This window comes from Diprion similis, chromosome 4 (genome assembly GCF_021155765.1).
Source record: "Diprion similis isolate iyDipSimi1 chromosome 4, iyDipSimi1.1, whole genome shotgun sequence".
Lineage (NCBI taxonomy): Eukaryota > Metazoa > Arthropoda > Insecta > Hymenoptera > Diprionidae > Diprion > Diprion similis.
In genome coordinates this window covers 12,588,443-12,615,186 of record NC_060108.1, presented here as the reverse complement: position 1 = coordinate 12,615,186, position 26,744 = coordinate 12,588,443, and the positions used below count along the sequence as shown (strand labels likewise).

At 35.0% G+C, this 26,744-nt stretch overlaps 4 protein-coding genes and 1 long non-coding RNA gene across 8 annotated transcripts; 3 read left to right on the top strand and 2 right to left on the bottom strand.

The window, feature by feature from the left end:
* The first annotated feature begins 817 nt into the window (after window positions 1–817).
* LOC124405128 (17-beta-hydroxysteroid dehydrogenase 13-like) lies at window positions 818–3,672 on the top strand. The gene is made up of 7 exons (XM_046879780.1): window positions 818–835; window positions 1,067–1,240; window positions 2,282–2,455; window positions 2,534–2,683; window positions 2,929–3,185; window positions 3,296–3,421; window positions 3,584–3,672. The coding sequence occupies exons 1-7, from the start codon at window positions 833–835 to the stop codon at window positions 3,648–3,650; spliced, it is 951 nt and encodes a 316-aa protein (XP_046735736.1). The 5' UTR covers window positions 818–832; the 3' UTR covers window positions 3,651–3,672.
* On the bottom strand, window positions 1,084–11,660 carry LOC124405117 (symplekin). 3 transcript variants are annotated; one of them, XM_046879752.1, is made up of 18 exons: window positions 11,260–11,660; window positions 10,679–10,875; window positions 10,100–10,333; window positions 9,641–9,927; window positions 9,224–9,453; window positions 8,955–9,140; window positions 8,368–8,813; window positions 7,980–8,252; window positions 7,719–7,902; window positions 7,390–7,631; window positions 7,128–7,306; window positions 6,904–7,064; window positions 6,601–6,736; window positions 6,180–6,367; window positions 5,888–6,064; window positions 5,731–5,808; window positions 5,367–5,468; window positions 1,084–1,219 (listed from the first exon to the last, which is right to left on the bottom strand). In XM_046879752.1, exons 1-17 carry the CDS (start codon window positions 11,314–11,316, stop codon window positions 5,382–5,384), a joined length of 3,342 nt encoding a protein of 1,113 aa, XP_046735708.1. In that variant the 5' UTR covers window positions 11,317–11,660; the 3' UTR covers window positions 1,084–1,219; window positions 5,367–5,381. The 3 variants fall into 3 exon arrangements, with proteins under 3 accessions (XP_046735708.1, XP_046735709.1, XP_046735707.1); XM_046879753.1 differs by lacking the exon at window positions 1,084–1,219 and adding an exon at window positions 2,560–2,679; XM_046879751.1 differs by lacking the exon at window positions 1,084–1,219 and having other exon boundaries at window positions 5,342–5,468.
* LOC124405139 lies at window positions 4,860–5,121 on the top strand. The gene is made up of 2 exons (XR_006929068.1): window positions 4,860–4,893; window positions 5,007–5,121. It is a non-coding gene; the product is annotated as an uncharacterized LOC124405139 (long non-coding RNA).
* A 2,744-nt stretch (window positions 11,661–14,404) lies between the features above and the next one.
* LOC124405129 (THAP domain-containing protein 5-like) lies at window positions 14,405–16,097 on the bottom strand. The gene is made up of 4 exons (XM_046879781.1): window positions 16,036–16,097; window positions 15,522–15,706; window positions 15,212–15,376; window positions 14,405–15,003 (listed from the first exon to the last, which is right to left on the bottom strand). Exons 1-4 carry the CDS (start codon window positions 16,095–16,097, stop codon window positions 14,624–14,626), a joined length of 792 nt encoding a protein of 263 aa, XP_046735737.1. The 3' UTR covers window positions 14,405–14,623.
* A 461-nt stretch (window positions 16,098–16,558) lies between these two features.
* Window positions 16,559–25,658, top strand: LOC124405123 (sodium/potassium-transporting ATPase subunit beta-1-interacting protein). 2 transcript variants are annotated; one of them, XM_046879773.1, is made up of 6 exons: window positions 16,559–16,826; window positions 17,853–17,990; window positions 18,594–18,674; window positions 19,029–19,220; window positions 19,327–19,387; window positions 24,555–25,658. In XM_046879773.1, the coding sequence occupies exons 1-6, from the start codon at window positions 16,773–16,775 to the stop codon at window positions 25,328–25,330; spliced, it is 1,302 nt and encodes a 433-aa protein (XP_046735729.1). In that variant the 5' UTR covers window positions 16,559–16,772; the 3' UTR covers window positions 25,331–25,658. The 2 variants fall into 2 exon arrangements, with proteins under 2 accessions (XP_046735729.1, XP_046735730.1); XM_046879774.1 differs by lacking the exon at window positions 24,555–25,658 and adding an exon at window positions 21,098–22,458 and having other exon boundaries at window positions 16,568–16,826.
* The last annotated feature ends 1,086 nt before the right edge of the window (window positions 25,659–26,744 follow it).

Genomic DNA, 26,744 nt, shown 5'->3' with positions numbered 1-26,744 from the left:
TAGTACGTCACTCTTTTCACTCACATGTCAACACTCTACGTCACTTCTTCGATCACCGGTTAGACAACGGTCATTGGTCCGTACCGTCCGAACTCACAAAAGCTACAGAACGGTCCAGCTACTCTACAGGTATTGCAACTCCAGTGGTGGGGGTGTCTCGCTGTGCGATCACGAATTGCATAGTTCTCACATTCGCCGCTAGAGTCGCGTGTTGAAAGGGGTTTTGATTTGAAATATATATGTATATATCTATATATATATATATTCGGGTTTCTCCGTCTCTCTCACTCTGCACTTGATTGGCTAAGTGAAAACGTATCGACCAATCACGTGCAGAGCAAGAGAGGCACATAATAACGAACATGTACTTTTCTCTCTCTAAGTTTACTAGCTTCGGTAAACGTTATCTCAATGGTCTTTACATTGCATACTGAACCCTGATGGTAACATAAGTTTTATTCAATTATGGGATTGAATGGCCACCTTGGCAATGCTTTTTTTACAACAGGCATGCGCGTTAACGAAATAGTCAGTAAAATTTATGAGAGGTTAGAATAAAAGTAGCGTAGCGTAGTATGACGAGCATAGAACTTATACTACGTTTACATCACTATATATAGTATGCATCGTCCTCCTTATCAGTCGAAGTTCACGGTGGCCTGAGATAAAAGGTAGACGCATTTGCGGTCGCCGCTTAGATTAACTTACTGCCAATCGTTATACGGGTGTGCGAGATTTTTAAACGTCAACAAAATTTCATTTCATCATTACGGTATTTTTTTTTTTTTTTTTCATGTCCTTTTTTTCTTTTACGAATATACTTTTTCCAAAAATGGTAAATAAAAAATGTATAAGTAGTGTTAGCAAACACTGAAATGAAAGTTGTTTTTTTTTATATTGCAAAAACAGTCTCCATCCACTTACCAGTTACACATAGATTGTTGCAAATTTTATATCAGCTTATCTGCTTGTCCACAACTTTTTTTTCATTTTGTTTGCCTGAATTTTTTTTATTTTATATAAAAGTTTAACGAATACTGGTAAATTGCTCAGTTATACCTCGTAGGTAAAATCGAAGCACAGAAAGCGACCAACTATGTTGCTCCGTGTTTATTCTTTGGTCGTATTGGCTCTGGACCTTTGCTCTCTTTGCGTTGGAATATGGTTTGCAGTGCTTGTCGCCCTGTTCAGAACACTCAGGCCTCCTCCCTTGAAGAGTCTACAAGGGGAAGTTGCTATGGTAAGAAACTATTCGCAACAAGGAGAAAAGAAAAATAATAAAAAATAGGCAACTCGATAAAGTTGTCTTTCAATCTTAACCATTGCATTCACAATCACATATTCATTTTGGGATTTGTTTCCTAATGGTTGCTTCAATTTAATTTCTTAACATCACACAATTTTGATCAATAGAAAATTGTTAGATAATTTTCAGTTATTTATTCTATTTTATTATTTTCGATCAGATGTAAAGAATAGTCTTTGTTATTCATAATTTCGTGATTTTTAAACAGTTACCAGATTATTAAGGCAAGATTCTACTTTGGGCGCTGGATAAAAATGCTATTTTTATAAATTTTTTATCAGATTATGAATAAAGATATTGATGCAGGGATTGTTGAGCTTAATAAATACGCTCTTGACATGCATTATAAAAAATTTTATCATATATTTTATGCACTTTGAACATAAGAATAAACACCATTTGAATACAACGCCTCGATTAGTAGATGAGTCAGTGCTGGCGTTGAAATTTCAAAAATGGGCCATCCAAAACAGGAAAATTTTGAATTTTCAGGTTCAATGTATGACTAGCGACCGACTGACCTAGACTTTTCAATGTACATGCAAAAATAACAGAATGGCGACGAAAAAAAAAGAAAGAAAGAATTGCATGTTTTTTCACTGGTTTTGGCCGAAAAAAATTGTGAAAATAAATTTTTTTAAACAATTCAAGTTCAGCCTGTTGCTAGTGATACATTGAACCTACAAATTCAAAATATTTCTACTTCAGATGGCCCATTTTTGAAATCTGAACACCAGCTCTGACGCATAAAGTGCATAAAATATGTAATAAAATTTTTTAACTGCCTAACAAACTCTACATCTACATCTTTATTCATAATCTCGTAAAAAATTCATAAAAATAGTCTTTTTTTCCAGCACCCAAAGTAGAATTCTGCCTTTTGCTCTGTGAAATTTTCCTCTTCCGCAAGATCAACATTTTCACTAATCCAATAAAAATTATAAAAACAACTTCATCAATTTCACTTTTATTCAGGTAATAGGCGCCGGCCGCGGAGTTGGGAGAGAGATAGCTCTTCAACTTTCTCAGCTTGGAGTAACAGTAGCTTGCATTGATATAAACATGGAGACTTGTGAGGCGACTACAAAACGCGCTCGTCAAACGGGTATAGCGAGTTCTTACGTATGCGATGTCACTGACAGGGAACAAGTGTGTAATAACGATATGAACAATTCCAGAAGTTCAAATGAATTCCAAAAGTTTTAAATTCTTTCAACACCATTTCAGGTTGGTCATATTGTTGAAAAAGTCAGATCCGAATTGGGTGAAGTTACCATGCTTCTACATTGCTGTGGCGTTCCTAGTCCACGAGCTCTGATTCAAGATCCTCCAGAAATTCGCGAAACAATGGATGTCTCCGTGCTCAGTCATTTCTGGGTAAGATTTTATTATTTAGACCAAGAGCCGACGAAAAATCTTACTTTTATTATAAGATAATGAGAGCCAATGAATTACTGTACGGGACAAATAATCTTTCAAATTTTGACCAATGATTCCCATTATAATTTAAATGCCGAATTCAGATTGCAGCTTGTTTAAATCTCCACTGTACCAATTTCAACTTTTGTTTTTCTGTCAGCTTTAATTGTTTTTCATTTATAAATAACAGATATTTTCCTCAGCTTCTAGATTCAGTGCTGCCCTGCATGCAACGTGCAGGCCGTGGCCACGTTGTGGTTTTATCATCAGTAGCAGGCCTGTCTGGTGGCGCGACTCGAGGTGGTAGAGTGCCGCTTTCTACAGCCCAATTTGCTGTTCAAGGATTAGCCGAGTCCCTACACACCGAACTTAGGCATTCGAATAGTAATATAATGGTGACGCTAATTCACGTATACCCATTTATCGTCGGTGCCGAAGTTGCTAAGGATATTCGATTCAGGTATGAAACTGAGATGGTAATAATGTTCAAAAATCCGGTGCAAGTAACGTTATTTTCACTTTCTTATTGTGGTTTTAACCGGAATTAAGATTTTACTATTGAAACGACAGGATTCCGAGTTATTTTGGAACCATGCCAGCTGCGGAAGCTGCCAAACAGATATTAGACGGAGTTCGAAGAAATTATGCGGAGTTCAGCGTGCCGGGGTATCTTCTCTACCTCGGGCATATCCTCAGGTATAGTAAATTCGCTGGAATTTAATAAAAGCTCTATTTTGTTGAGTTCTTATTTCCTACTTTTTGGAGTATTTCTGCCCACTTTATTAGGTACAGATATAAATTATCGATTATTTGTTGATTAACAACTTGATGACGATTTTTTTCAATATTTATGTATAGAATACTTCCGAAGAAGGCATCGTTCATGCTGAGAGATCTATTGGACACTGGTGTTGATTTCGCATGATTGAATTGTATTGGAATTTGTTAAAAACAAAAAAAAAAAAAAACATATTACTCAAATACATATCTGTGAAATAGTTTAATTTTTATACTTGAGTGGGGTTTCAGTAATTTTGTAAATATGCGCTATATTGCGATTATCAGTTAGATGCCCGGTAGAATTTTAATCCATGTTCAATTTGGCTCCGTTCTAAGTAGCTATAAGACTATACAGACCACATTATGATTTGTATTTATACATATAATATATTGTATATATCTCAGTGTAATTAGGTTTTAGTCTTAAAAGACTGACAAGCCATATCCAGTATACTGTAAGAAACTGCAAACTTTGAATATAAATACACAAATCACAATTAATCATGAAACAGATATATTCATATGCAGCTCGTTAACAAACCGGAGTGGCAAAATGTTAGCCAGGTAAAAATTCGAGCAACGAATTTTTTAGATCTTGTTTCATTAGTTTTTGTCCCTTCCGTCTGGAATTGGCAATTTTTACACTTTTAACATCGCTGAACGTGCGTAAATATAAATTATACGCTTTAAAGTTGATTTGCAAATGCTTCAATATCTCCAATATACATACAGTTTCCAGTAACTCTTCGCGAACTCGTAATTATAACCATTATGTTCATTAGATTGTATCAAAAAAATTGAGTATTTTTTTTTTTTGAAAAATATACTGAAAATATTGTTCAGGATACCGAAAAAAGGCGCCTGTTGAAATAGGACCTCTTAATTTTAATACTAAGAAGTGCCTCATCGCGATTTTCTACTTTCCATAAGAATAACATGGCAAAAATGGTTCTCCCTCCTTGCGATTTTTATAACTAGATAACGACGCGTCCTACAGAAAATTCATAAACATGATTTTGTAGGAAATTGAACGTTCTACAAAAAAGGTCTCTTGTCATTTTACGATAAATCTACTCCTTCAAAAGTTATTTGAGGTCCTTTTTTTGCCATGTTATTCTTATGGAGAGTAGAAAATCGCGATGAGGCACTTCTTAGTATTAAAATTAAGAGCTCCCATTTTAACAGGCGCCTTTTTTCGGTATCCTGAACAATATTTTCAGTATATTTTTCAAAAAAAAAAAAATGGTCAATTTTTTTGATACAGTCTAATGTTCATATGTGAAAAAAATCTGTTTTTTTTTGTTGGTATTTGTAAGACTTACCATTATCATACTAAGTGATAATAGTATTAATCATCTAGTACTTGCCTCAAATAATAAACAATCCCGGTCAAGTTATTTTGAATCAGCTTTTCTTTCGAATTTCAAAATTTTTATAAAATTTCGGTCTTTGCCTCTTCTTAATCCATTTTTAAATTTTGTTTCTAGAGGTAATTAAGGAGATTTTCGGTTGAAAAACATCCAGTCTTGTTTGAATTTTTTAAATGATTGCCACTGTAAGTGAACTTCAAGCTTACCTATATTCACTTTGTAGTCTCAAAGTTGATGGAAAGTAAATCGATGTTTCAAAAATTGTTCAGAATGTAGCTAATGACAAGATATATGGTGAATCCGGTTTCGAGTAAAGAAATCAATTTTATCAACAAAAGTCGTTTAGTAACTGATAGTTTTAGTTTAATTTTAAACAATTCATTGATCGTACCTACCTACCTATGTAGAGCATATTTTTTCCCGCAATCGGAAATTATTAAAATTATCGATTTCTTTAGTTTTTTGCATACTGCATTTCAGTCAAAACGTACCGTTGGAAAATTATACTAATCCAGTCCAGGTGGGGCTGGTTCCGAAGGGTCGGTGTCCATGGGCTCTGATTTGAGTTCTAAGGGGTATTCACCGGGAGGAGCCTGATAAAAATTAAAAACATGATTGCTTTCTCAAAGTTGTGTGTTTAAATTACACATCGAAATATGAGCTTTCTCTGTCAGCAATGGCTGATTTATACCTCACAACTGCGCAAAGCTCATGAATTTGACAAAAGCATATTATAAAAAAAATTTTATAGAGGAACAAAGTAAGTTTCTTATTTTCATTATTCCTTAGTATCCGGAATCTGAGCTTCCAGTAGATATAGAGAATAATTCGTGTTTCATAATTATTCATACTTACAATGTCAAATTCATCGGCAACTACAGGCAACATTTTTCCCTGGATCACATCCATTATAGACTGTGGAATGTGAGCTTTCTAGAAGTATAAAAAGAAACGAAACATAAGTACTTATTTTACACGAAAGAATAGAATAAATAGAAGAAAAAAAATTTACCTGATTCTCGGCAAACGATTCAACGTGTGCGAGTAGAGGTGCCTTCAATCCCGGAGACATTTTTAATGCCTCTGCCAATTGGGCAGGCGGTAATTGTAAGATAACTGAAAAACTCTGGGGCTGAGTTCGCTCGCAGCACTTCACAAACCCTTCCCAAACCTTGTGCTGTTTCCAAACCTATTTGACAACAAGAGAAAAAAAAGAAATGAATAAAAAACAAGCGAGGTTTTAGTTCTAAGAGAGATTGAATAAACAAAGTAATTTTAAAATAATCGTCCAAGTTTCATTGTACCTGTTTCAAAATTAATCGTTGTAAAATGTTCATCACAAATCCGCTCAGTCTGGGGTACAAAGCTAGACTTTGAATGACTGTTCGCATCAGAAGCGTCGGCAGGGGCGTCATTTCCATAAGATGCTGCATCACTACTGCCACCGTTTCTTGTGTATAGACTTGTTTCTCAGCAAAGCATAAAGATGTTGCTGTAATTTCAGAATTTCAGACGTAAATTATATTTTGTCACAAGAATGTAAGTAGTGATTTGTTAAAAGGACCATAATTGTCTATTTCCTTAATGTCCGTATTTTCAAATTTCTCAAAATTCAACCAAGACGCCCGCCAAATTAGTTTCAAATGAAGAAATTCACATTCGTTGTTTTCTTATTGGATAGTTATTAAAAAAAAAAATAACGTTTCGAAATCAATGAATTCATACCTTTTATGACTGTTTTCAATTCTGCTTTGCTTGTATCTATGGTATGCAAAGCGATGAGAAGTTCCGCCGGAGTTATTGGCGACATATGTGGTATACCACTGTCATTATTATGGGTTCCAAGGAGTCTGTTGAATACCTGAAATAGTAATTATAAACTTCATTAACGGCTGATGAAGATGTGTCAAATTTGCACAACTAATATTTACATCAATAATGCTACTTGTTTCTGTGCTGTCAAGTGACTAAAACACCTCATCACTGAAAACAATTTTTTTCACAATAATTATCTGTAAAATTATTCACCTCCTTCACGACAATCGGATTCAACTTAATAAGTTTGGGAAGAGCGGCGATAACTTCTTTCTTGGTCAAGCCGTTAAGAACAGGTATCAAAAATCTAACATCGGACACTCTTGTTTGATACAGTTCACGTACTTTGGCGACCAATTCTGCACTAGGCGCGGCTGTAATGACGTAAATAAATCAATAAGTAAGCCTTAGATCATCTCTGAAGCAGTAGTACTTACATTTTTCCGTAAGGATGTGAATAACTCGTGTAACCAGGGTTTCCGCCCCTTTTGGACAGTTTTCAACAAGGGACAAGAGCTGCGGACTACTCATTCCCAAGAGTCTCACTGGTCCTTCAACCAGGCGTAGGATAATACGCTTAACGTCAGCTCCCATTGAGGTATAAACCCTGGCAAGCCTTTGGACAAAAGTTCATGTTTGGTTCAGGTGATGAGGACATTTTTATTGAGATCCAAGTGACGAAGACGCGATAACACTTACTCGTGAATAAGATCCTGGTGTTCAGACAGTAATGCTAGATACAATCCCAAACAAGCTCGAGTGGTTGACTCGCTCCACTGATCGTCGATTTGCGGTCTTCCTCTGTCCTGTCCGAATACAATTTCAGGTGGATTCGGTAGTCGCAGGAAACCTAAATACAGTACCGCATATTCTTCTATCAACTTGCCCAGCTCTGGTCGGCCGTACAATTGAACAACAAACTCTATCGCTGCTTCACGAATCTGGAAATATCATTGCACCAGGTAATGGAGATTTTCTGAACAAGATAAATTCTTTCTTCTCAAATTGCAAAGAAATTATTGACTCACAGTGTTATTTTCATGTCCTGTATGACACAGTAATACGTTCAAAAATACTAGCTGCTTTGTCGGTCTCCGAATAACCATTTCCTTAAGTAATTCCAAAGGTGCGAGCCCTCTCGTTTCATCAGATGAGACCAGTTTTAAAGCTTCCACAGCGTCTTCTGTGATTAGAGGAGCTTCCAGATACAACCTAAGACAAACACAATAAAGAGAATTGGTCGTAATACTCGACGAAAAGAGTTCTTTGCAGTTTTCTGCATTAATTACCGGGACAACAACACATCTCGATCTTTCCCTGGTACCAAGTCGATTGCAGAAACTAAAGTGCAGAGTAAAAAGTTGTAGGCTTGATGAGGAGCTTCCTGCGGTTTACTCGTCAGAGTCGTACGCCTTTGGAATCCCTGAAGCAAAGCGTACTCCTCGTAGAGCCAGCCGAGTGCCAAATCAAGCCGTGACCTCATGTCTTCAGTTATGTAGCGGAGTACAGCTTCCCTTATATATGGGTTGAATGTAGCAGCTAGGGTTGTCAATATCTTGGACCTGAAACGCCAAAATTCATGAACAATATCTTTAATTGGTTTGCATATTTTTTCAAAACGCATTTTTCAACACTTTTTCCAAAACCGAATTTAATTTCTATTCGTTCATTATTTACCTGACTGGTGCCACTCCACCGAGTACTGCGATCCTTTCAGCTCCGAGAATTCTGCCTACAGCCATTAGGAGCATTTTTTCTTTAGCCTCTCTTTGAAGAGGCTTTGTAATTTCAGATAGCTTCAGCGTTTTTAAACGATTTTTTGCCATTTTAAGCGACTTTTCGTGCGCCTCCAATGAAGCCTTCGCTTCTTTCTCTTTCTCCCTGTCCTTTTCTCGTTTTCTTTCACGTTTTGCCTCGGCTACAGTGATTGTTGGATTTTTTATTAAGTCTTCCATCACTGCATCTTCCTCTTTCGTTTCCCTTTTAACCCTTTTGGCCTTAGCTTGCTTTATCTGTGCGGCTAGTAACCTGGCGATAGTTTGACGTTGCACGTTTATATCGGTTGTAGACGTTGGCTGATATTCTCGTTGGAACACTGTCGTCATTATATCTGGCACCCAAGCCTGCGAATTGCATAGAATTATTTTTTGGCATAAAATAGATAGGTTGTACAAGCTTATACAATGAATATTATCAAAATTTCTTAAAAATAATTTTTATTTGCTTCAGACGGCAGAAAATTTATTCAATTTATTCCAACATACCATACTATCCATAACTAGTTCCGTGGCAATTTCCACACTTAGACGGTCACCGATAAAATTCTCAGAAAGCTCAATCAATTCAGGAGGTTTCACAGGTTCGATTTCCATCGGCTGCTGCTCAGGCTCTTCAATTGCAATCGCAGCCTCCAATTTCGCACGTTTGGCCGCAGACGCTGCCGCTGTTTCCTACAAGTTTGAAAAATTTAATTCAATTCTTCATAAACAGAATACTCTTATGCAAGATGATGCTTAGTTTAAATTGCGATTACCTGCTGCCGTTTCTTCATTTTACGAATATCCTCGACTTTTGGATAGGCCTTCATAATTTCTTGCTCTCTTGCCCCGAGCTGGTTCAATTGTCTTGCCATTGTTGCAGCGAACTCTATGCTTGCAGGGTGTTTTAGTAATCCCAACAGCGTGAGCTTAAGTTGTTTCTGGACACTCGTTACTTGTGAATCGGACAGTGTTGGTGGCAGATCATGCTGTAGGAGTTGTAAGGCTAGGTACCAAAAATTATTCATCTGTTAAATATCATTCTCAACCATTTTCAAGCGCACAGGTTGTTGCAAAGTTTTAATATAGAAATTCCTAAGGTGCTAATAACTTTGGTAATGATTCTCGAATTTTCAAACTCTGCAGCCAATAGTGAGAATAGAAAACTTGAAATATATTGAAAAAATACCTACCTTGAATTACTTGACGCATAAACTGAGGCCTAGTTTTAGCAATCAATGCTAAGGACCCCATACAAGTCATCAAATTGACGCTGCTAACATGCGGAGAACCGTGGAATTTGATCAACAAATCCATAACATGGTTTGCCTCTTCCTCCAGTTTTCTTCTCCGAGCTATTTTTAGTGTTAATGGAATATCTTCCAAGGAGAAATCGTCAGGCTTTTTCGGGGCATCAGGATCTGGATATGTTTGCAGTAAAACAACTCCTTCCAGGAACTTTACTGCCTGGGTTCTGATTCTGTAAACAAAATAATCTGGGTAAAATAACGAAGGAAAAAACAGAATACTAAAAAAACAGAATACTTAATGGCTTCATGTTTTATCATTTTTATGAGTAGGTATTGCACTGCAGCATGTAGTGTACATAAGATATTCAAAATAAATTAGAAAAACTTTTTGTTTCTGTTTACCCGTCATTGTCACTGTCGATCATATTTATTATCTCAACCTTGAGATTGCTCAGTTGAGTCCAAGCGAGCTCCATGTCTGTTGTGATAATCGCAACACTTGATATCCATTTCAATGTCGCCCTGAGAATTCTTCCCGCTGCTCTAAGTGCCCGCTTGATTACAGCTGATGCATCATCTCCAACTAATCTTGCGAGTGTTTGGACTAGTCGAGGAATCAAGTCAGGCTGTTTGCACCTAAAATTGTCAAAGCAAGATAAAATAATATTTCTGCAAATTCAATTGTATATATCACAACCAGTTTAAGACAACAGTAACAAAAGTTGAAGCTATAATTGTGAATTCTAGGCTTCTTCATGTAAAGATAATAATCAATGCATGATTAATGAGCAAAGGATAATTGTAAGGACCAATCTATTGTAATATCTGGTACTAGTGCTCTTATCTTTTCCATAAAAGCACTAATCTATCATTTTCATAATTTTCTGATAGCATCCTTGAGTATTCCAATAGAGAGTTTGAAAGCTCTAACATACTAAAAACCGGAGTTATGAATGAAAATAGAAGGTGAAATACAAATACCCAGCTTCTTCCAAAAATCCTGCGATAAGTTTTCTAACTTCGCTACTCCTATCTAGAGAGAATTGCAACGTTTCGTCCAAGTATAAATCCAGCAATTTGGGTTCCTTATGTATCAAGAACTCGTTGACTTTAGCCAAATTTGTTAATTTTACCGATTCGCTTGTGCTCATAGAAGCATCATTAAGCCATTCTACGACCTGCAAGATTGGAGTAATTACTAATTAGTACATATTATTCCATTGTTCTTATGATTGTTTTACATGTTTTTTCACATGGTCATTTCAGGAACCATTTGAATAAATTTCAGAAATCATTCATGAATAGACTATTTAAAATACGTTCGGTATTTATATTTGTTTCCTTGATTTCCTTCAAACACCTCGAGAGGAAAGAAGAAGCCTCGCGTTTCGAGGTAATCGAAGAATCAGATGTAAATACTAGACGTACTATTAAACTGATAAATAAGCGAGTGATCAAACTTCGAAGAACTAAGAAATTTGTCTTGTTTTCTAGTTTCTTTTTCTTTCTTTTTTTTTTTTTGTTTACTTGTATCGTGTCAAAATTTAGGTTATGTCACTGACCAAGTCGCTCGAGCCCTTTTTTTCCGGCTCTTGCCTTCTGTGTAAGCGTGGGTCCATTGTAAATGCAGATTGACAAGATTATGGGGCGCGGAGAGTTGCTGATTGAATGCGAAAAATTGGCGACGATAATAAAATGTCGTATATGCGTGTGTATCCTACATATGTTTGGTTATGTTTCGTTTATGTACAATTCGCCGCGTCTCCGATACGTCAAAAACTTGCATTAGTTGGGAACATGATTTTTTTTTAATGCTAGATTAAATATGATTTGTACGTTAATTAGTGAAGATAAATATTCCTATTTGATTCGGTAATATTGTTTGCAAAGTAATCTTGATGCAGATATGATGTAACGCGATTTTTTTATGTGCTGGCTAGCAATTGATGGCGCTATGGAATTTCGTCTACGCCATGTTGGCCAATTGCAATATTGGCGATCTTTTCACGCCATGAACAATGAAGCTCACTTCCACTTTTAGATTGGGTATCTCAAGAGTGTTTTAGGACTCAGAATTACACTGTGTACTCTCACGGATGTTTGATCGACTAACTAGAATAAACAGAAATACCGCGGTTCATATCCACTTTGTTGTAGGATAAATCATTCTTCAAAAAATTGCTATCCAACCTTCGTCAACTCCAACTCCAGACTCAAGAAAAAAGAAAGTTCAAGTGTTGTGTCTGTAGCTTGTTTTCTAAAATAAATTCAACGCAATCATTTTACGAATCAAACGGCATGCTGCAGAGATCAGCAATTATCTGTGCGCTTCATACCCACTGATTTCTACATTGCATATATCTTATTCAGCTTGACTATCTTCGTATATTTGTAATCAATGCCTACGGAAAACCGGCAAATGGGCATTGAGAGCCGAAATCAACAGTCACGTGGTACGGCGTGGGAAAGTTTGAATGCATGCACCTCGGGAACAAAATTAGGATTACGAAAACTGGGCTAATTAGCTGAAAGTAGGCTAGCTAAAACGATTAGCCAGCCAAAGTAGTTAGCTGGCCAAAATTAGCTAATCGGCTAACTTTATGCGGCTAAACCTAAAAATATATAAAATCAATAAGTAAATGAATTTTTTACCTTTCAGATTCGAACTTGCAGCTGGAATAAGTGTTATTATATTCACTTTACAGAGTTATTGTCATCCAATTCTCCAAGATGCCTACAAAGTTGATTAAACAATAAAAATCAGCTAAGCTAAGAATAAAAATTAACGTCCGTCAATTTCTAATACTTGTTTGGGCTAACTTTTCAAAGACACTTACGAAGCTCCGCATATTTTCGAATAATTTAATACGTATCATTTCTCAACTGTAGTTAGTATATTATTCAGTAATATTAAAATTTGATTCGCTTAAAAACTTCTCCAATTGTAAGTGAGAAACGTCTATTTATGTGATATTTTTTACTTAGAAGTTCAAATCCAGAAGCTGATAAATTCATTTCCTTGTTGATTTTTTGCATTTTTAGGTATGACTTGTTAAAATTAGCTGATTAGCTATTTTTGGCTGTCTAAGCTCGCGAACCGGTTAACTATTTTGGCCGACTACTGACTTTAGCTAACTTTTCATCGATCATTAAAAAGTTCTAGCTTGTCAATAGCCTTACAAGAAAACGGCAATACACAGCATTATTATTAACATAACTAAATTTATCAATCAACAAACAGTAAGGGATACAAAATTCCGTTACCATCGCATTGAAAAGGACAGGAATTAGTGAAATTATAAAAAGAACAGGCGCTCATTCAAAATCAGAAGTTTAAAAAATAAGATTTGTTTTTATACCTTTACATTTGTGACAACCAGTCAAATAAATCTTACAGTAAACTTGATTTTTGTAAATCCACTGTAATTGTATGTACACACATGATCTGTATTTGTAATTAAATCAATTATCTAGAAAATATTAATAGTAGTAATATTACTTACACCTCTGTAAAAGTCATCGCAGTAAAAATTTAGACATTATTCAAATCAACCCTCATTCAATTTCTACACCACACTGTACTGTACACTGAAGATTGTTGGCTAGTGCTGCGTGGGAGGAGTCAAATTCAGTAAACAATTTTGTCTTTGAAGAAAGTAACTACTTTTCCGTTGCCAAACAAAGCATTGCCAGAAAATTTTTCTTCGGTCGTGGCTTACCCAGATCGCATTTGTACGCTTTACGGAACAGTTTCTTTAGATTACGACAAATTGTCACCACACTAAGTGATGGTATGGCCAATCCCCAGCGTGTCTTGGGGATTATTGAAGTTACAACATTGCAGAGGTTTTGAGGATCAGGTGTTGAATATGCAGTATTACAAGCATGTAGACATTCATCATATTTAATGTGTGAATGCATGGATTGGATTGCAAAGCCAGCTATATAGTCAATGGTTTGTTGTGAAAATTCAGTGATTGAACTGGGTAAGCACCATGCGAAATGAAGGAATTCTTGAATTTGTATATCCATACTTGATGGCGTTGATGATCGATCAAGATTATATTTTTTGCAAATTCTACAATCGTCAGCCTTTTTATAGAGTCATGACAAATCAGAAGATGCTTGAAAGCGGAAACAAACTGAGCAGCTGTAGGGTTTGGACATCATCCACCCCTACTCGTTATGCCTCAAAAAAAAAAACGCAATGGAGCAACTTCTGGTTTAATGTACTTCTCATACATTCGAATTGAATTCGATTGCCACAACTGTAGTGTAGAACCCTACAAACCCGGTTTTACATGAAGATTTAACAACTTGAGCATTCTTCTAATGTGCCAGCCAAATAATCTATAACTCCCAGAATTCCAGTCTGCCAAATCTGCTCATTGTCGAATCTCAGCAAACTTTTAAGCCCTAAGAAATAGCGTCCAAAAACAGATATTGTAGACTGTCTGCACCTAAGCCTTCTGTGATGAAATATCCAAGGAGTTTCTAACTCTGTTCTAATGGAACAAAAAGTAAACCACCAACTTTAGTGGCAACGGATAAATCATCCCAATCCTTCGCACCATCACGAATGTTCACATGTCCACGACCAATACTATTCTGACTTTTTTGGCACCCCTTTTTAATTCCCATATCATCGTACATCAAAGTACAAATTAATCGTTTATGACTAGATTTGATCGGCTCTACTTTTTGTCCTAGAGTTTTGAAATACTCCACCGAAAAGCCAGGTTCTGCATTGACACTACCATACCAGGATCGCAGTACAGATGAGCGGGAGAGTGCAGAATTAAAAGTTTCACGAACGTAATTATATGCATTTGGAGAGTAAAAGTGGACGGTTAAAGCGAAGCTTCGGAGCTCAGGTAGGTACTTTTGTCGGCATAGGTTTTTTTTTTTTTTCAATTTTATTTTCAATCATACGAGTGAACATTTCAGCTGTTTCGACTCCCAAACTGACAGACTGTACAAACCTGTTTCAGAGGCCATTTTCTTTCCCTGCAAGGCTTCAATCACAGACTTCATTGATTTGATAGCTACCTTCAACCTTTTCACCTGTTGCACCATACATTTTCGTTCAGACTGGAACTTTGATATGCGTAAACGAGCAGCATTTAGTTTTTTTCTCAATGTCTCAGGCGTGTCAACGTAATGATGATCATGCTCAACCGATCGACTCCTACATGTTCGACTTTGTGTAGCCTGTATTGCAGATGCAGTATGCAACGTTACCACTTCAATCAACGAAGTTGGCAGTATTTTATCCTTACCATATGAGTCTTCTGTATCATTCACATCTATAACAAATATTGCAACATCTATTTACAAAATATACAGATTATAACGTTACGTGGATAACTTGTAGCGATTCTGGAAAATAGTGCATTCTACGAAGCTAGAATTCCAACGATAAAAGTTTAACTATTGCAGACCTTGTCAATTCTACTTTTGAATTCACTACACCACTTCTTGTCTTGATATATCATATTTGATTATATATCATACCAATGCTTTGCTCACAATCAGAACCAGAGAATGCGCACGAAGGACTCTCTGATGTCTCAGTGTATACCATTGGCATCAAAGTCCTTGTGTCTGATTCGAAACCCAAGTTGATGTCTCTGCACTTGGTTATTTGTTGCGGGGAAATGACCGCTTCTTTATGACGGTCTAAAATCATTTTTAGTGAAGGAAATTGCATTAATCGGCAACTAGATACAGTCCATGAGCTATGAATGAAATAATTTTTCAACTGTAGATACTTCTTATCTCTTCGAAATAAGATGAAAACTCTTTGTAAATGTGTAATAAGTACTTTTGCCATTATCGAGCAGTCCAAATATTGTTGGTAGAGCTCCTTTTCTTAATCGAACCCGATATTCTCCGTAGTCAAAAGAATCAATGGTAAAGTGATCCGAGCACAAGGTATCATGCTTCTTTGGTATCCAATCTTCTCGACCCATATTTTTCATCCATTCCTTGTAATTTTGCTTTGGAAACCTGCGTACGAACATACAAATAACTGTCATATCAATCTCGGCCAAAAAATGAACGGACCTTTAGTTTTTTTTGTACATAATTTTTAACTTTTTCTACTTTTAGATTAGTTCTTTTTATTTACTTAACAGTTTTACTTTGATTATAGTACCCACAGGTCTACGTATCTTTCTGGTTTTTATTTGTTTATTGTTATTTCTTATTTTTTTCAGTAAGTAAATAAATAAATTTAAAAATTTAATAAATTTCATCTAGTTGTGTAAGTTTGAACGAAACATTGCAAAATTTGTGAATAAACCATTCTTTCTCTTTTTCATTATATGTATACTTACTTGAAGAAATGCAACGACGAATGTATTTTCTCTATTTTCTTACAAAAACAACAAAACCCCATTTCTGTGTTTACGTGCTCCAAGTTCAGTCGTGTTGAGTCTGTAAAAATGAATCTATTGATCGATTATCTAATATATTTTTAAAACGGTACATTTAACACCAATATTTTGTAAATTTCAACACGTAGTCTTGATAGCGGAAAAGTTTTTTGATAACTTGTACTTCCATTAAAAATGTTTTTCAATATCAGATGAAAATATTCATTTATCTTTCACTAATTATATCAACTATGTACCTTTAGTGAATAAGATAGTGACAATAATAATTCATACTTTAATCAAATAAATTGATATTGCATTGGGAATAAGAAACAAAAACTGATTGTGAGGGAAAATGATCGAGTCGATCGATTAATCGAGAGAAAATAATCTATGGTATCCATAGATAAGCGCTTCCTTAGTTGCCTTAGTTGCCTTAGTTGCCTTAGTTGCCTTAGTTGCACGGCTTGAGTGCGCAGGTGGCAGCAGGTGGTTGACTCGATACAATATAAAGTGAACAGATGTCACTTGTGGTGTAGAAACAACAAGTGTTGGTTGAAAAATGGCAGCGCCGTAGCGTAGCATCATCAGAAACCAAAACCGCAGTGATGATTTTGTGACAAAAATAATAATATCATAGTTATTATTAGCGCTGCGAGATCCGGTCTGATTGATTAAAATTAACTGGTCCCAATGACATGGGAATTTGTAGCAGAAGGCACTTTCTACTGACAATATGCATCCTTCAGCTTGTGAGTATAATAACTGCTTCCTATAAACTGCATTTGTCGCGAACTTAATTAACATATCGGCAGCTAGTTTACCTAAGTAAACTCGATTCCCTGAGACGGCGTTGAGTCATAGCTTGATATTCGAAATCCGGTATAAATATGGTAAACGTTGTAAAATCCTTTTTTGTTTTCGAAGACAAAACCAACCCACGGTCTTGAGAAACAAAGAAGTTTAACAACTGACAAATCAAAATGAAACTAGCTCCTGGTATTATCGGCAAACAATCTATCTTTCATTCATCATGTAGATAAATCGGAAACTTCAACGTTTGTTAAATTCACGTACTTAGATGCTACTCGCTTTATCAAATCGCACCAGATGCAATCGCACTTTTTTTTTTTTTTTTCTATTTTTCCGGATCATATCTATTCCGCTCGCACTTATCTCTTATAAAAAATCAGCTTTTTTATTCTTGCAATCCCTGTATCTACGCAATGCCACGAACCGATTGTGCATTTTTAACGCTTTATCGTGGAATCGATGCAACCCTTTCTTACATAATAATTGAAAATAAATAATTGAAGATAACTGCGCGCATTCGTAGCCGTATGTATCTGCGTTGCATAGCTGAGTAAATAACTTACTTAGAGACTGCCATGATAGCATTAATTCAGCTGCCCAAGTATTTAGAACACGGACCAATTAGTTCTGGCTGAAATTGAGCGACAAAAAAATTAAACACAAATCAAGGGACTTGTATATGTATCACTCCGTTTATTTAAAGCCTTTCGTCTCGTCTCTGAGCCATGACATCACATTCTCGTCTTCCTCACGAGTACAGCATGCGACAAGTTTAAGAATAAAACCATCGAGCTCCCAACAACCAATTTTAGGCAGGAATATAATGTGTCTTTGTTCTCATGGAATTGTCAAATATTTACTCCTACTTTTTGCTTCGTGAATTTTGCAGATAAATTATTTCCGTTGTTTTTTACCCAGTTATTTATTCTGTTTATTTTTCCTTTTTTTTTTACTCTCATTAACAGATCACAACAATAGAGCGTCAGGTGTTCGACTCACTTGGTTTCATGTGGGCACCGATACTGGTCAATTTTTTCAACATCATATTTGTTATTCTCGGATTTTTTGGAGCGTTTCAGTATAGGCCTAAATACATTATTGTGGTGAGTATTCACATGATTTATGATATCAATGACTGGGTGGTGAAAGAAAGAATGAACGAAAAACGAACTTGGCTCATTTCTTTTATATCTTCCTTTTTTCCTGTTCATTTGTCTGAGCCTAATAGTAGGGATACCTTACATGCATGTAACAAATGAACAAAAATCTTCAAATTTTGTAACAATGCACGATCCTTTCTTTTTATTATTCATATTTTATGATTTTTGTTTTCACCTTTTAAACTTGAATTTACACCTTGCAGTAGAGCCTGCAAATGATTGAATACATAGAATTTCATTTGTGTACAGTGTAACATATAAAAATTTCAGAAATTGCAATTTTTAGTTGCAAATCTTCGTTCCATCAAAGCAGTTATTTAACAAGCCAACTTTTATATTTGATATTTGGTCTTTTCTAACTTTGTGTGGACACACTTTTATGCAATGCATTACTATATGTGCATATTAATCGCGTCTATGAAAATTCAATATTCTAGTCCTCCTATCAATCAGCAATTCTAGTTTTTTACCTGTTTTTAACTGTTATTGCAATATATTGATCCTACATATTTACGTGAATCTCATTTTCTTTCTTTTTACTTCCAGTATTGTGTATGGAACGTACTCTGGCTTGGGTGGAACATATTCTTGATATGTTTTTATCTCAGTGTTGGAATTTTGGACAAGGTAAGTAGATAGGCGAATTAGTCATTACTAAAACGTGCCAAGTGAATTTACCATATTTAGAGCAACTGGATGACCAGACAACGTAATTTAATATAATTGCTAATTTTTCCTCAAGTTTATTTGAAGAACTGGTATGACTCATTGGAATCAATTGTTTAAAGAAGTTTGATCGTATGATCGATAATTGTTAGATATATGAAAGTATTTTTGCATTGAAATGCGTTGAATTCTCCTCCATTTTATCAGAATATTTTTCAAGCATTTTCATTTTTACGAGAAAATGAATATCCGGTGTAAAAAAGTAATTTATAATGATTCGAATAATCCTCGTGACAATAAGTTTCACTTTTTTAGGATAGCGATGTCCTCAATCTGGGCACTGGTAGCTTTTCCTGGTGGTATGCTAATGGGCCGGGATGCAAGCCTAAGTACAATGTAACGGTACAAGAAGAATCATCCAGGCCACCAAAACCCAATGTTACTGACTGTATCTTGGATTATCAAGTCATCGAAGTTTTTCATGCAGGAACGCAATGTCTTTTGGCGGTAATTATCATAAATCATGTAGTTGACACAGAATATTGAGAAGGAAAAACAGCATCGATATTCTGCATAGTTTTTCTTTTTTCAAAATAAACTTTATACTTTGCAGCTGATGGCGACAGTGGGTGGAATTTGCTTGAGTCGGGTTTTTCTTGAGGAAGATGATAGCTGTGAGTATTATAAAAAAAAAACATCGTACTTTGTTTTATCACGTAATGTGAAATTGAAATTGTTTATCTATATTCGTTTTTTTTTCTCCTGTATTATTAAAATCATTACAAACAGATTAGATTCAATACAAATTATTAAACAAGAAAAACCAAAACTATTGTGTAAGAAGAGTGATAATACGTTTTACTGTTCTTTTTGATAAATAAAATCATTAGTGTATAATGAGCAGGTCCCTAGAATTCAGCATAAATCATTATAAATTGCAATATTTGAAACGAAGATAGCATCTATAACCTCAGTAATATGAATCAGATTTTATCTCGTAGGATGTGGTTTGGTGTTGGATTTTTTTCTTTTTAATTACTAAAACTACAGCCTTCCTCTTAATCACAGCCGTCATGTTATTTCTTCATATACTAACAATTCACTAAGAACCACAAGATCTCTAAATAAGGACCAAGGACAGAAAATGTCTCGATCGTGGGTGAATTTTTTATTGCTTTATTTTCTTTACTTATTCTGTCGTTTTTGTTCTCATTTTTCTGCTGCAATTAATTTGCCAATTTAAAACAATTGCAATCAACAATTTTATACATCTCTTATTTTTCTTAAAAATACCCGAAATCGAGATATTTGAATTTGAACCAATAGCTGGAGAATAGACGAAATGTAGTTATCAAATTTAAATACCTGAAGCGTATTGTTAGGGTATAATCACTGCTCTACTTTAATCTGTGATTGCAATTGAAAGGGTTATCGGTTACAGTTGATTTCATTGGTGGATTTGACCCACCACTTTGGTAAGTGCATCCTATCCAATTAATCGGACATCATTTGCACGATATATTTTAGTTGTTATTTGTTGTTATATTGGCATGCAAAAGTATATACCTATGTTTAGTAATCTGTAATTAGTGGTACATACCATGTATCAGTATTTAGAATTCTGAAATATTTTTGCTCTTGCGAGGAAAATTTCATAATTACTTTCAAAATTTTTAGTTACGTCCTTTTTTTCTTTTTCTCATATGTGCTTTCAGCAACAAATATCAACGAATTTAAATCCCTTTACTTGTCCATTATTGAAGAGTACTGGCACAGCTCTAATAGTTGGCATATTGAAGTTAGAAATTCAATTTCTTGCATTTAACAGAGCAATCTGATTTACTATTTCAATAGTTCTTATTGCAGTATAAAATTGAATTTGACACTTTTCTGTAAAGTTTTACACCTGTTGTTTGTCCAATAATAATCGTTTAGATTTATGTTTGCTAGAATGTTAAGTTCATCAATGAAAATCAGATGAACCATTGATATGAAATTTAGCAATGATCAAGACATTTTAAATTAAAAAAAAGAATTTTTCTCAAATTGGATATTGTTAATCAATTACCTGAAACAAGCTTTTGACGATAGTAAAACTGCACGACTGAAATTTATTATTCATAAATTATTTGAGACTGTGCAACTTGTTTGTGACTTGAAAATGTTTTAATACTTGAAGTAATAATTACTGATGATCTGTACCAGTTCTCTTTGGTAATTTCTATCTAACGAGAAGAGACGTGTATTATACGTATATAATTGTATTTTGTGTTACGCGTGTGTTAAGTTTACGGAGCTTGAAAGATTCGTCGAATTGACGAAATGAAATGATATATGTTAACATAAATAATATCTAATCGTACGTGGTATGGGTAAAATTTCAGTTGACTTTGTCGGAGGTGGTGACTTTGGGTTGGCTGGCCACACGCCGTTACATCCCATGTACGTCAGCTATTCGGCTCTTCCGCCGCCACCCTATAATAATTCTAACACGAAAAGTTTGAACACTAATAAAAGCGGCTGGTCAGGTACCGCGGGAAGTTCGCAGCGATCTTTAAACCGCTCGGATAATCATCGTCACGCTAAGAACAGCGATATGATGGTGTTTAACACGTCGACTGCGCGAAGTAGAAACGCATCGTCTAGAAATAACACTGTCAGAAGTAACAAGAGTAATTTATCAGCTGTAAGAAACGTCGTTGACAGGGATAACGCATCCAGACATAACGTAGAGTATCCCATCGATTATTCAAATCCCCTAGATTACTTGCAGAGGTCTGTGTCACCCTGCGACGAGTATGATTCTTTAGACGGCGCTGCCAAGGGTAGATATCAAAAAAGCAAACACTATTATCCGCATTCATCAAAATACAGCCCAGTCGTATCGGCTAAAATGAGGCCTACTCGTACCGTAGCTAATAAACAGCACAGAAATTCTTACAAGCCTCGGATTTTTACTGATCACGTTCGCGAGCAGCCTCTAAGATCGTTTTATTCTGACCCTAGGCTAGCCGTTGAAGTAAACGATACGACTGACACGCAGAACAGAGCAAAGAGTTCCAAGAGAGAAAGTCGGCCGTTGTCATTGTATGGGAATAATTTTTAGTTTAATTAGTTCAGAGTTTATCGAATCCGTCAATTTCTAGTTTACACATCGAACAAAGTAGCACCGAATGCTTTTCAACAGTATGTTTCTAACAAAGAATAATCAGGAACGAGCTAAATTGACTTGTATTTTTTTTTTCTTTCTTTTTCTTCTCTCTATCGACAACCGCGTTTCGAACGCACGTACGATTATTCAATTCCTATACTTGCCAAATAATTCAGATAAGCAGAGCGTTAGTTTAGGTAGATTTTTAGTTCCTCGTACTCGGTTTGTCGCATCAGGATCGTCGATAATTTGAATTAAATGCGATTGAATTTCTATATATTTTCTATTTCATATGCATAAATAAGTATAAATATTTGCATATGACACAGCATAGTAATAACAATGTTGAGGATTTCAGTTCAACCATAAGTTATTAAATTCATTTGGGTTCCTACAGTTGTCGAGAATTACTTCATTTCCTTGATTGGAAAAGAAATTAATTTCCCTACTTCATTCGGTCGTAGATTTTAATTAGAGAATTCTTTTTTCATAATTCTCTTACTCGTCGTAGTTTTTACTTTCGTTTTCAGTTGTAGTATGTATTATTGATAGTCTGAAACTATACGGTGCGTATCTATATTGTTTTTAATTTATTCCAACTACAATTTTTTTAACTGTAGTGCATGACTTTTGTTTGGAGTTTATATAACTTTGTTTATTAAATATTATTCATAGGCTGCACTGGTGCGTTGCGCACTTTATTTAACTTGGCATTAAAGTGTTTTTTGCCATTTTTTTTAATGTGGCGTAAAAAAAAATCGGATTCAGAAATTTCGGTACTGTATTTTTTTTTTTTTTTTCTATTTTTTAAACAATTCAATGGGAGTTAATGTAGAAAGTAGGACAGATATCGTTCTACATTGAAAGAGTTTTGAAAGAAGTTTGAAATAGAGGATGGTTTCAAAGACTTGAACGAAGTATCTATACGTATAGATATATACAATATACATACATATATGGAGATTATGATATATTTATTAAAAATAAATTTTTACTTCATCACTTTTAGCTTTAACATTCCAATACTGTGAGAACAGATTTTAAACAGTATATAGTTGCAACTTCACGTAGCAAAAATATGTGATATAAATAGTAAGACATAATTGACGTTAAAAATAATTATTTCCTCTGTTATAGATTTATTTCAATCACAACGTATATTTTTATTCCATTCTATCTCACTGTACCTTTTTTTCTCACCGAGGAAGCTTTGACTGTTGGAATTTTTCCATTCCATTTATTGAAACCTATACATACACCGTGTGATAACATTTTTGCAATTCAATACACAATTCACGTAACGTGGCTAGTCAATTTGCGCTTAAAAATAAACATAAAGACGAGTAACTAAATAAATAAATAAACAGATAAATAAATAGTTGAAAAAATCTGAGATTGATGAATATATAAAAACTTTCCGTTCATTCAAATATCAACGAAGTACGTTGATATTTCAAACGTATAGTGCAGTCGTCCCGTGTTTTTAGCCGATTATTTAATATTTGAGCTGAGCGTTTTCTTAAGTTATGTCTTTTTATTTTATCATTATCGCTAATCATCATATTCACACTTACCCACATGTAATTCATACCTAAATTAGTTTTCACCCTAGTTTTAGATGGTTCATGTTTTTTTTTTCTTCTTCTTCAATAGAAATTAAAATTAGTTTGGCTGGGTGTAATTTATAAGGCATGCAGTAGGCATGTCTTTTTCATAGTATGTTTGAACTTTTGATACATTGGTGTAACCGTAATAAATATCATCCTGTGTACTATACATATACATATATATTTTATTATAGTAGAGTAATTATTTTGAACAATAATGACAAGAATAAATGTGCTATGCAAACATACTATACCGCTTGCTTTTTTATTTATTAACTCGATCCCTCATTACGTATATTATACTAGATAGTTTCCCTCCTTCCTTATCTAACACGGTTTTTCCGCTTCGGTTTTTTGGTAGACACATATTTAAAACACATTCCTCTGTCTCTTTCTGCGTTATTTTATTCTCTGTGTTTTAAATTTTTTCTTTTCACACGCTCATCGTTCTTAATTCTCTGCGAAGAAGTGCGTTCAGCAACTTAATAACAAGGGGATTCATAAATTTAGAATTAAAACATCGTTAAAAAAAACTGACATAATTGTTAAACCGAATATTTTTACTTCTAGTTCAAGAATGGGCACTGGTATAAATTTTCAACTATTATCAGCTTTTAATCAATTTTATTATTTCAGTATTGAAATACTGTAAGGTGTTGCTCGATGCATAGTGTTTTATCTTTGAAAAGTTCTAGAGATCCAGGGTCTCTAAGATAAATTTTTTATTTCTAATAATATACCGAATAGATTTATTTTTATTTGATCAAATGATCAGCGTTAAACCTCAAAAATTGAATTCAATGAGCGAGTTGTAAAAGAAACAGAACAGACCGCTTTAACTTTTGCATAAAATAGCTGCCAAGTAATTCCTCTATTGAGAAGAATAAGAATTTTCAGTAACCTTCATAATCACAAAGAAATATTTGTAATCACTAATTGTCATCAACATATAAAAAAAAATCCCATCACATGTTGTTTTATCGCATAACATGTAATGGACATGATTTCTGAAAAAGTCAAAGTGTTCTCTCGACTTTGAAAACCCTTTGAGATATGTGGTAAAATTTTTTTTTTCCATTGCAGCAGTACAAACTAAAGATAAGAAGAGTAAAAAGAAAAAGCAGCCAAGGCCGTTATACAGCATCGAGTATTCTCAACCGGAGCCATCGACGAATGACGAAAACATATCCCCAAAGCCAATGACACCCAGGAGAGTAAAACGTCGCTCTGTGATATCAAGGGACGGAACACGGAGATCAAGTCGAAGGAGTTCGGTGCGTCAATCGCGGCGCAAGAATCCGGTCAACAGAATAATAGACCAGCAAGAAAATCTCTACGCCAATACACAGCCGAGTAATTTGACAAACCAAAATGTGAACTCGCTGTCTCACGAACCGCTGAACTATGACAGGATCTCCAACACTTGGGATAGAGACAGGACTAGGAATTCAAAATGGCAACCCGAGGCTGTTAACATGGCAATTTCGGTGCCCACTTTGTGGAACCAGGACTCGAACTACTCGAATACTAATCCGACCACTGAAACGGCCAACCAGAATTGGGACGTTAATGCAACGTCAACGAGGAACCTGACTGACAATTGGCGCTCGACCGAGGCTAACATGCAGTGGCAGGGCCAGAGCAATCCAACTTTTCAACAAACGAGTACGCAAAGCCTGAACGGGGAGGATTTGGACGATGTTTACAGCAACAGACCTGCCAGCGCCAGGTCCAGCTATAGCAATTATCATGGGGTCAGAGCTACGCCTCAAGTTCCCAGTCGAACGGACATTGTTAGACAAAGCCAGCGTCAGTTTGTTCTCAGCGGTCCGCCTGCTTATCAGGATACTGTGATTTGAGATTTAATGAAACAGTATTGCGCTGTTTATTTTATTTTTGTTATATTCCGACGATTGCACCTCGGCCCAATTTGGATTCTTCTTCGCTTCATCGATGCGACAAATTTTAGAGCAGTATTTTTAGCCAGCTGCAAAAATGACTGATTCTGACAAATTTGAGACGCAAAAACGTGGGTTCTGAATAATACAGAATTCACTTTTGGTGGAATGTTTCTTTACTTATTTCTCTTCTGAGCTATGGAAAATATCTTGATGAAAATGCCTTGTACATTGGGATTTTGCAATGAAAATTTCTTTTGTTAGCTCCATATTTTTCAGATACTTTGTGACTTCTTTTGTTTAAAATAATTGTGAAATTCATTTTCTGCAATGTTTTATAGATTTTTAATGCATATCGCCTACTGCGAATTTGAAAAATGGTCCGGCAAGTCGAGGAAAAGTCAGGGAATCTTGCGTCGGTATTAAGAAACAAAGAACACAGCTCTCACGAAAAAGCAAAATTCTAAGAACAGTTTCTATTCCATGATTTTTAGACGGATCATAAACGTATTTTTGAGTACTGATTGATTAGGAGCTTTACTTGTTAGATGCTCGAATTGGCACTATTCGTTCGGACTTTAGTCAGGGAAAAATTATAATTTGATCAGAAATAGTGAGGGAATTTGTTTGACTATTTTTAGCGGCTTCCATGTTCATTAATCAAACAAATTGAAAAAGATTTTTACGGACGCACGGCTCTTTTCGAGTTTTATTCCCCTCTCATAACTGGTAAAAGTTTTAGATTTGAGACTTTTCTGAGACTTTGATTATTTGGCAACGTTTTTATATAATAACTTCTGATTCGCTAGAATAAAAATTATCCTCACCGAGATAAGAGAAGTATAAGACTTGAAGAAATCTCTCCAACAATTTTTTATTTTTCCTTAACATTGTATCACTTGCTCAAACGATTCAGCATCTATTAATATGGTAACTGCTGTACTGATCTTCCTATTAAATTTAGAGAATTATTTATCTGACATTCAAATCATTTTCATCATCTTTTCACCATTCTACCTGAACAATAAGTATCGAGTAAATCTCGAATAAGACATATATGAAGTAGATATATATTTTTCTTACTAATATAGCGATATACTTTTGATATTATAATTGTCCAACCGAATTTATTGAAGATTGAATTACCACTTTCACACGCACATCGCACATTGATATTATTATAAGTTCACAATACGCACTTTTATAATGAATTGCACAGATTTCACCTGTTCATGATACTTTTTTTTGATTTAATGTCGTACGCCAATAATTACCATCAATAATCCTCATTATTGTAATAATGATCATTCACATTTAATTAAATGCAATGAATCTCAAATAAAAAATAAGGAAACTTGTTCGATATAGTAGTAGT

Excerpts from the sequence above, each read along its gene's own strand:
- LOC124405129 (XM_046879781.1), bottom strand. The coding sequence starts at position 16,097 with ATGGGGTTTTGTTGTTTTTGTAAGAAAATAGAGAAAATACATTCGTCG. Across the intron at positions 15,377-15,521 it reads ACTGCTCGATAATGGCAAAA|ACCGTCATAAAGAAGCGGTC; the intron begins GTACTTATTACA and ends AAATGATTTTAG. Across the intron at positions 15,004-15,211 it reads TGATTGTGAGCAAAGCATTG|ATGTGAATGATACAGAAGAC; the intron begins GTATGATATATA and ends TATTTGTTATAG.
- LOC124405117 (XM_046879752.1), bottom strand. The coding sequence starts at position 11,316 with ATGGACCCACGCTTACACAGAAGGCAAGAGCCGGAAAAAAAGGGCTCG. Across the intron at positions 7,903-7,979 it reads CGAGATGTGTTGTTGTCCCG|GTTGTATCTGGAAGCTCCTC; the intron begins GTAATTAATGCA and ends TGTTTGTCTTAG. Across the intron at positions 5,809-5,887 it reads AATCGTTTGCCGAGAATCAG|AAAGCTCACATTCCACAGTC; the intron begins GTAAATTTTTTT and ends TTATACTTCTAG.
- LOC124405123 (XM_046879773.1), top strand. The coding sequence starts at position 16,773 with ATGGGAATTTGTAGCAGAAGGCACTTTCTACTGACAATATGCATCCTT. Across the intron at positions 17,991-18,593 it reads GGCCTAAATACATTATTGTG|TATTGTGTATGGAACGTACT; the intron begins GTGAGTATTCAC and ends TTTTACTTCCAG. Across the intron at positions 19,221-19,326 it reads GAACGCAATGTCTTTTGGCG|CTGATGGCGACAGTGGGTGG; the intron begins GTAATTATCATA and ends TATACTTTGCAG.
- LOC124405128 (XM_046879780.1), top strand. Across the intron at positions 2,684-2,928 it reads CCGTGCTCAGTCATTTCTGG|CTTCTAGATTCAGTGCTGCC; the intron begins GTAAGATTTTAT and ends TATTTTCCTCAG. Across the intron at positions 3,422-3,583 it reads TACCTCGGGCATATCCTCAG|AATACTTCCGAAGAAGGCAT; the intron begins GTATAGTAAATT and ends ATTTATGTATAG.